Below are 7,301 nucleotides of genomic sequence, written 5' to 3' on the forward strand. Positions count from 1 at the left end.
AGGATTATGAATAGGTTGGTGAACTTTTCGCAAAAGAAAAATCTACGCCATTGTAGTGCTACTATTTGTTCTACGGAGCATATTTTGTCTTTTCTGCACAAGACACTAAGATTTTGTATCCTAGTGTAAAGTTGGTACCCTCCTCTTTGAAAGTTGCAGTGCCGACGAATCGACAACAGACACGGGCGCACCGGCGGGCGGTGACCCGAACACGCACGGTACTGCAATGGCATACGCCAATCGGCAACAAAAGAGGCATCCAGCTCAGCTCAGCTCAGCTCAGCTCGTGTTAACACCTCACCTCACAGCGTAGCATGTTTTTGGTTTGCCTCTCCCAAACCTGACCGGTCGCGGCGCATCGTTGCAAGATTCCACCAATCCCCTTCTCCTCCCACCCTTAAATCCCACGCCCACGCCCAGCCTTCCCTTCCACCCCAACCCGCGCGCCAATCGACTCCCCACCTCGCCTCCTCCGCGCTTCGTCCATGGCGGCCACGCACAGGGTCTCCGCCGTGATCTTTGATCTCGACGGCACCCTACTGGACACAGGTACGCGGATCCCTGTCCACTCTCGCCCGGTCACCCCTCCGTCCGCCGTCCGATGCTCTCCGTCTTGTTTGTAGTACTATGCAGCTAGTTCGACCGGTATTTCCTATGCTCGACCCAACACACAAGAATTTATTTTTTTCCGTTCATGGCGAGCGAGTTGGTTCATCTTCTCCAAACCTACCCGCCGCATTAGAAAAATCGCAGTTTGGTTACACCGATGCGCTGACATTTCAATCAAGAAAGCATAGTAAAGTTACAACACCGAGTTTGTAAACCGTGGTATCTCTTGGTGGTGCAGAGAGGGCAACAAGGGACGTCCTGAAGGAGTTCCTGGGGACCTACGGGAAGTTCCCGGATGCCGCCAAGGAGGTGCAGAGGCTGGGGCAGATGCACAGGGAGTCCACCACCGGGATCATCGCGGATTACGGGCTGCCGCTCACTGTGGAGCAGTACTCGGAGGCGATATACCCGCTGTACATGAAAAGGTTTGATTCGTTCTTCAGAGAGCCCATCAAGTCTGCAGACTGCAGCTGTTCATTACTACTGAACTTAGGTGTCGTTTTTAGTGAGCCGAGCAGGTCTGTATATGCCCATCACGACTGAGCTTCGATTTCACTCTTCTGCAGGTGGCAAAGCGCAAACCCGCTTCCAGGAGTTAAAAGGCTTCTCAAGCATCTCCACAAGAACGGAGTGCCCCTGGCACTTGCTTCGAATTCCATCAGGAGAAATATCGATCACAAGATTCTGAAGCTAGGAGGTCTCAACTTTTTCTTCGATCTGCGTTACAGCATGTGTCCTTTTCAGAGAAAGATATGGTTACCACATCAGATAACTGGCCACCCCGCTTTTGGTATTTTCGCAAATAAGATTGGAGTGCAACTATGTGTTTCTTTTATCTGAATGTAACAAGAAGCCCGCCAATAGAATACTACTGTATATCTTTGTTTTATCAAAGAAACCCGGGAAGCTTGATCTGACATAATTATCTTCTGAGTGTCCTATGCTGACAGTTTAGTTATACTTAAACATAACCAATAATGCTGATTTAACATAGTTTACATAAATAAAAACGCTTCAGTAGCAAGGACGGTTTTTACAAAGAGCTATACTTTTTTACGTTATGAATTTGGTTGCTCATGTACTAAAATATTCCCTTATTTTGCAGAATTGAAAGACTGTTTTTCTGTGGTTCTTGGTGGTGACCAGATCCCTCATGGAAAACCTTGTCCTGACATGTGCGTACTTGTACAACTTTTACCAAATGTTAGTTCCTTGCAATGTCTGGTGTGTAAACACTGTGTTATTTCCATGCATCAAGATAAGTTTGCAGTGAATTTATCTTTCGAGTCCAGGATATAACATTCAATTATAGTAACATCTTATTTAAACGCATGGCATAACTAATTTGGTCAAGACGTGATACAAACAATTCGTTAGTTTTGTGCATATAATTATGTTCCTGATTCTGTGTCGTCTCTGATTTTCTAGATTCCTTGAGGCTGCAAAGAGACTTGGTGTAAATCCATCATCATGCTTGGTCATCGAAGATTCCCTGTAAGCACAATAAACATTACTCTTGAAAGGGAAACGAAACAGAGTTCAGGTGTCATACAAGATGTAGCAGCTTTAAATAGCTAACCAAGGCACAGCAGTGTAATAGTCTTACTAAGGAAACCAAATTTAGAAACTAGTGTTTGTCTCCTTTTACTTTGTTTCCAAAAAAGATCTCTCAGAAGCGTTGCTTCGCAAGATTTTTTTTTTAGAGTTACACTTTACAGTGGATACCAATCCAAATCTCTACACCTAAAAGTGCAGACGTAATCATCACAGATATTAAAGTTGTTCATGCTTTTAAATAGTGGCTGCTCTGTATTTAGTTGAACTTACTTTTTTTGGTGGCAAACTGTTCCAGTGTTGGAGTTCAGGCTGCCAAGGCTTCTGGAGCGAAGGTAGTTGCTGTTCCATCACTCCAAAGTCAAAGGCAATTTTACTCAATGGCTGATCTCATCCTCTATTCACTACTAGACTTCCATCCTGAGCTGTGGGGTCTTCCCCCATTTGAAGATTGTAATCCTTTCTCCATTAACCACTGTTTTTATTTTAGTTGATTTATTTAATTATTAAGTTTGCTGGCTGCCATTTGTGTTGCAGTCATTCTAGGCGCTTTGCCTGTGGAACCGTTACTCTCCAATGCCCAGATAGGTGATGTGGTTTTAAGCAATACTCATACAATTATAGCAGGTCAGACACCTTCCTATCGCCTTCTAATATGTCAATAACTGGCAATATTACACTGCTTAGCACATAGTGGTTTGCAGAATATTGTATGTCAGACCTTTTGAACTCATAAATACATTCCAACAGGTGAGCATACCTATGATTCTATTCCTGATCAAATATCAGGAATTTTCTTTGGTTGGGCCAAGTCAGAAGCATATGGAGTCTCTAAAGTAGTGATCAGCATTGGGTGGGACCTTTCACTGCAAAATGTTGAAAGAGTGATGGTTAGTTAGTATTTTAAGTTTATATATTGTCTTATCTCTTGCCTATTCTGCACTTTTTCGGCAGAATCACAAACTTAAAAGGGTCATTTTTCTAATGTAGTCCTGGTGTCTGTAGATTAATACATGAATTTTTTTATACAGTTTGCTAATTGCTATGCCATTCTTGCCAAAGGATCAGAAAACGAAATAATTTGCTGGCTTTGTTCTCTGTTTTTTCCTTTTCAGCGCATATGTTTTCTTGATTGCAAGGCCAAAACGGGGGATCCTATGGAGCTGCTATTAATTGGTTACATCAGAATGCTCGAAAGCACGGTACTGACCTTATGATTTACATAATTATAAGTTCATGAATTGGACAGTTTGAATTTTCATTATGCCATGTATTCTATGTTGCCATTTACAGTATTTCTTTTGCTCCTCCACCATTGACCCTCCCTATCATGTAATGCAGAATTCCGCTAGACATCACCAAGCATATTAAATTGCAACCCTGTTATACAAATGTCGATCAAAATCTTGTATGCAACTCCAAGCATGATTATGAGCTTTGTTGCAGGAAAATATATCTCAAGCGTTGAGCATTACTGACGAGGACCAAGCCACTGCAAGGGGTGCACTAGATCTCCCAGCTTTATCTGAATATGCAAAGGCAAGGAGTGCTTTGGACCTCCCAGCCTTGTCTGATTATGCAGAGCCACAGAACGGCTTTCTTCTCGGCTGACATATCATTTCAAAGGTATATTCTCATGTTATTATTATTAACAAGCAAGCCAAATTGTGAGTATCACATCTCCTCCTTGAAGATGTTAAGAATGGCTCGGACAGAAGGAAGAAATACCGGAACGAAGCTTGGGTCTCATTCAGGAAGGTGGAATCTCCGGATAGTGTCAATTCCTTGTGTCCTTTTGACAGGCTCAAATCATAAGATTAATTGTAATATTTCGGCCATCTTAATTTATTATTGTGCGGGCATACTGGTGGCAAAAACTTTGTACCCGTACAAACAACAAAGTGGGTTAAATCATTGTTCACGGGGTGATAATTTTGAGCATGTAATGTCTGGAATGAAATTAGTTTCTGCTTGTGTTGGATATTCAGGCATGTTAAATTGTGCGAAATTCGCTATCTGATATGATTGTTCATCGGCAGAGCGTTTTGAATATTTTCCCTTTGTATTCTTGAGAGGAATCAGTTTTGTGTTTGTGCTGGACATTTCGGTCATCCACTACTGCAGGAAGGTTGGAAAAAGCGCTAGGCGTAAGCGAGGCGGTTGGCATTCGCGTAGTGCCTAGGCGATGCTTAAGCGGCCTAGGCGCAGCCTAGGCGGGCATAGTTTATATCATAAAGTGTTTATATGGATTATTATATGTGAATAAATATTAATTTAGAGCATGTAAATGTGTAAATTTCTGATAACTACCTTTAGAAAAATTCCCATCTAGCTCAATCGTGAAGTATGGCATGATTTCTTATTGTGGAAGACAATTTCTTGGTTACACTGCCTAGACTTCCGCTTATGCCCTAGGCGAGGCGGTTGTCCATCGCCTAGTGCCTAAGCGTGCTTAAACGGTGCCTAGGCGTCGCCTTGTCCAACAGAGACTGCAGCTCAGCTATTTCACGGGAAAGAAATTCCGTTCCACACACCAAAAGCTAGACGATTCCCGGTAAAAATATAAGGCAAAGCACACCGCTCTAGCTGCTTAGGCAATCTCATGGTTCAAATCTTCGGTGCCTTGCCTTGGGAAAGCACAGACAGAGTTGTGCTTCACCTATGTTTGTGTCAAACTAGGCATCACAGAGATTCCTATCAAGTTGGGTGTGAAAAAAACGACGCCAGCTCCATGCGCCTAGAAGAACTTCATCGATCGTGTTACATTCCATCAAACATAAATAAGCATTGGAAGACATCAATACTTTTTTTAATACTTCCTAGGATGAATAATTATGAGGAGCTACTGTTACGCACAAAACAGTTCTAGTTTTTGTGGAGCCGACTTACTTTTTTCCCCCACATTTCCATTACAGTACCCGAAAGTTCTTTTGAGCCCAACGTGCCCTCTACTTTCCACCACATCATCTATCTATATTAGTACAAGATGCAACAGATCGGATGCAAGCATCATTTAACCCTGAACAACTATGTCGATCGGCGAAAGCCAATGTAGTTGCGACAGACGCGGCATCGAGCCCTATGCAGAGGATGCTTTCGCACATAAGCTTTAAATTTTTCTATGACATAACGATCCGCAGCCACAAGAAGATGTCAGTTAACGCTTAATATTGAACTAGAGTATTTGAGAAGGACAGGGTAGCAATTACTTGAAAAAGAAAATTCCCACTTAAATTCCAATATCCCCACCCCCACCGGTTGCTCCCCCCTCTCTCTCTCAGAGCATCCACAATGCATGAACGCTTGATGAGGCACTTAAGCAACAAAAGTAATTGACACTAAACAAAATTAGGGCTAAGCTCTCACCAACGCAACTCTGATAACTAGTTTGAGATGCTAAAATGAACTCCATATCATGTCGCGAGTAAAGGAAAGTAAGTAAAGCCGGACTAAATATTTTGTGTTGGGTGCCTAGCAACGAACGAAACAACTGTCGGTAGGTTAGAGCATCTCCACTCGTGCCCCGACGAGGCCCCCGAGCGACGTTTTTTCCATCCGGACGGCGAAATTCGGCCCAGTCGCGCCCCCGGTTCCTCGTTTTCGTCCGGATTTGGCCCTTCATCCATCCGGCGAGCCCACGCCATCCCCGCCCCGCCGGGGAGCGCTCGGGGACTCCGGACGAAAGATTTTGGCGCGAAATGTCGTGTGGACCCGCGTAGTCGGCGACTGGAAAACCAAATCCTGTCGATTTTCCCTCCAATTTGCTTGCATATCCCCATTCCCTCCAATTTGCTTGCATATCCCCATTCTCTCCCGCCGAAATTCCCCAATCTCCTCGTCTTCCAGCTCCAGTTCCCGGCGGCGTCTTCTCGTCCACCACCACTCTCCTCCTCGTCTTCTCGTCCACCAAAATGTCGCCGAAGGCGCCGGCGAGGAAGATGCGGGCGAAGAAGACGAAGCCGCCGGGCATGTCGAACGCCGAGTGGGCGGCGGACGAGAAACGGCGCGAGGTGGAAACAAGCGGCAGGGCGGAGAGGGTGAAAAAAGCCGCCGCCAAGAGGCGGCGGCGGCGGCCCAGGACGAACAAGCGAGGATGATCAGCATGGCCATGGGTGGCGGCAGCATGTTCCCCGGCCAATGGCCGACGCAAGGTACAACCAGTTCCCCGTCGTCCTTCTCCCCTTCGCTGTACTCGCCGTCGCCGACTGCCGTGTTCCAAGAGGGCGCCTACGTCCAACCGTCCAGGTCCACGCCGTCGCCGCCCGAGCTTGACGTCGGCGGCGGCGGCCAGTTCGAGGACACCTCGCCGGCCATGCGACGAGGGCCGCTCGCGTTCGGTGCGATGGCGGCGCCGAACGAAGAGGAGATCCACGAGATGATCACCTCCGGCTCCGCCGCCGCCGCTGCGAGCCCGGGGTTTTTCATGGCCGCCGCCGCTGCGTGCACGGGGTTCTTAACGCAAGAGGAGCAGAGGGCGACGGCCGCTGTGGCGGCGCGCAACGAGCATCGGGAGGATGTTGCCGACGGAAGCCAAGCCGTCGAAGAAGAAGACGAGGAAGAAGAAGAGCCAACACAAGCCGCCGCCAACCTGTCGAAGGGGAAGAAGAAGAGGAAGAAGGACTCGGCGCCTGCCGAACCGCGTATCAAATGGACGCCGAAGGAAGAGGAGTGCCTCGCCGAAGCTTGGAAGACCGTGTCCACGAACGGCATAATCGGGGCCAATCAGTCGTTCGACACATATTGGCTTCGAGTGAAGCAGGCGTACGAGGAGCGCAAACTCGTCGATCCCTACTTCAAGAAGACGAACATGAACGTGTACCGGGGAGACAAGGCAATGGCCACCCATTGGGGGATCATGCAGACGGCGTGCAGCAAATGGCACGGCATACAGGAGGAGTGCGAGAAACGGCCGATCAGCGGCCACGACTTGGAGCAAAAGGTATGCTCCGTCGACCCTGCATCACCGAGGTACATCATCGTTAGCTGACCCGTATCGCCGTGCTCTTTTTTCCCCAGCTGCACCGAGCTTTGGACATGTACACGGACGACACCGGCCTGCAGTTCAAGTTCCTCAACGTCTACGCCCGCCTCGAGAACTGCGAGAAGTGGAAGGAAGTCCGCACGGCCCTCTCGAAGAG

At 47.1% G+C, this 7,301-nt stretch overlaps 1 protein-coding gene across 3 annotated transcripts; it reads left to right on the top strand.

Annotated features, from left to right (window-relative positions):
• Positions 1 to 386: 386 nt before the first annotated feature.
• LOC127343944 (bifunctional riboflavin kinase/FMN phosphatase) lies at positions 387 to 4,144 on the top strand. Of its 3 annotated transcripts, none has more exons than XM_051370162.2 (11): positions 387 to 549; positions 848 to 1,034; positions 1,176 to 1,306; positions 1,715 to 1,784; positions 2,038 to 2,103; positions 2,462 to 2,616; positions 2,701 to 2,790; positions 2,914 to 3,053; positions 3,279 to 3,365; positions 3,610 to 3,789; positions 3,857 to 4,144. In XM_051370162.2, the coding sequence occupies exons 1-10, from the start codon at positions 486 to 488 to the stop codon at positions 3,772 to 3,774; spliced, it is 1,155 nt and encodes a 384-aa protein (XP_051226122.1). In that variant the 5' UTR covers positions 387 to 485; the 3' UTR covers positions 3,775 to 3,789; positions 3,857 to 4,144. The 3 variants fall into 3 exon arrangements, with proteins under 3 accessions (XP_051226122.1, XP_051226123.1, XP_051226121.1); XM_051370163.2 differs by having other exon boundaries at positions 3,879 to 4,144; XM_051370161.2 differs by having other exon boundaries at positions 388 to 549; positions 3,610 to 4,144.
• Positions 4,145 to 7,301: the final 3,157 nt, after the last annotated feature.

The sequence above is a fragment of the Lolium perenne genome, chromosome 3, assembly GCF_019359855.2.
Source record: "Lolium perenne isolate Kyuss_39 chromosome 3, Kyuss_2.0, whole genome shotgun sequence".
Taxonomy (NCBI): Eukaryota; Viridiplantae; Streptophyta; class Magnoliopsida; order Poales; family Poaceae; genus Lolium; species Lolium perenne.

Bases quoted from the DNA above. Each gene is read 5' to 3' on its own strand.
- LOC127343944 (XM_051370162.2), top strand. From the start codon at position 486: ATGGCGGCCACGCACAGGGTCTCCGCCGTGATCTTTGATCTCGACGGC. The intron at 550-847 runs GTACGCGGATCC...TTGGTGGTGCAG, and splicing joins CGGCACCCTACTGGACACAG to AGAGGGCAACAAGGGACGTC. The intron at 2,104-2,461 runs GTAAGCACAATA...AAACTGTTCCAG, and splicing joins TTGGTCATCGAAGATTCCCT to TGTTGGAGTTCAGGCTGCCA.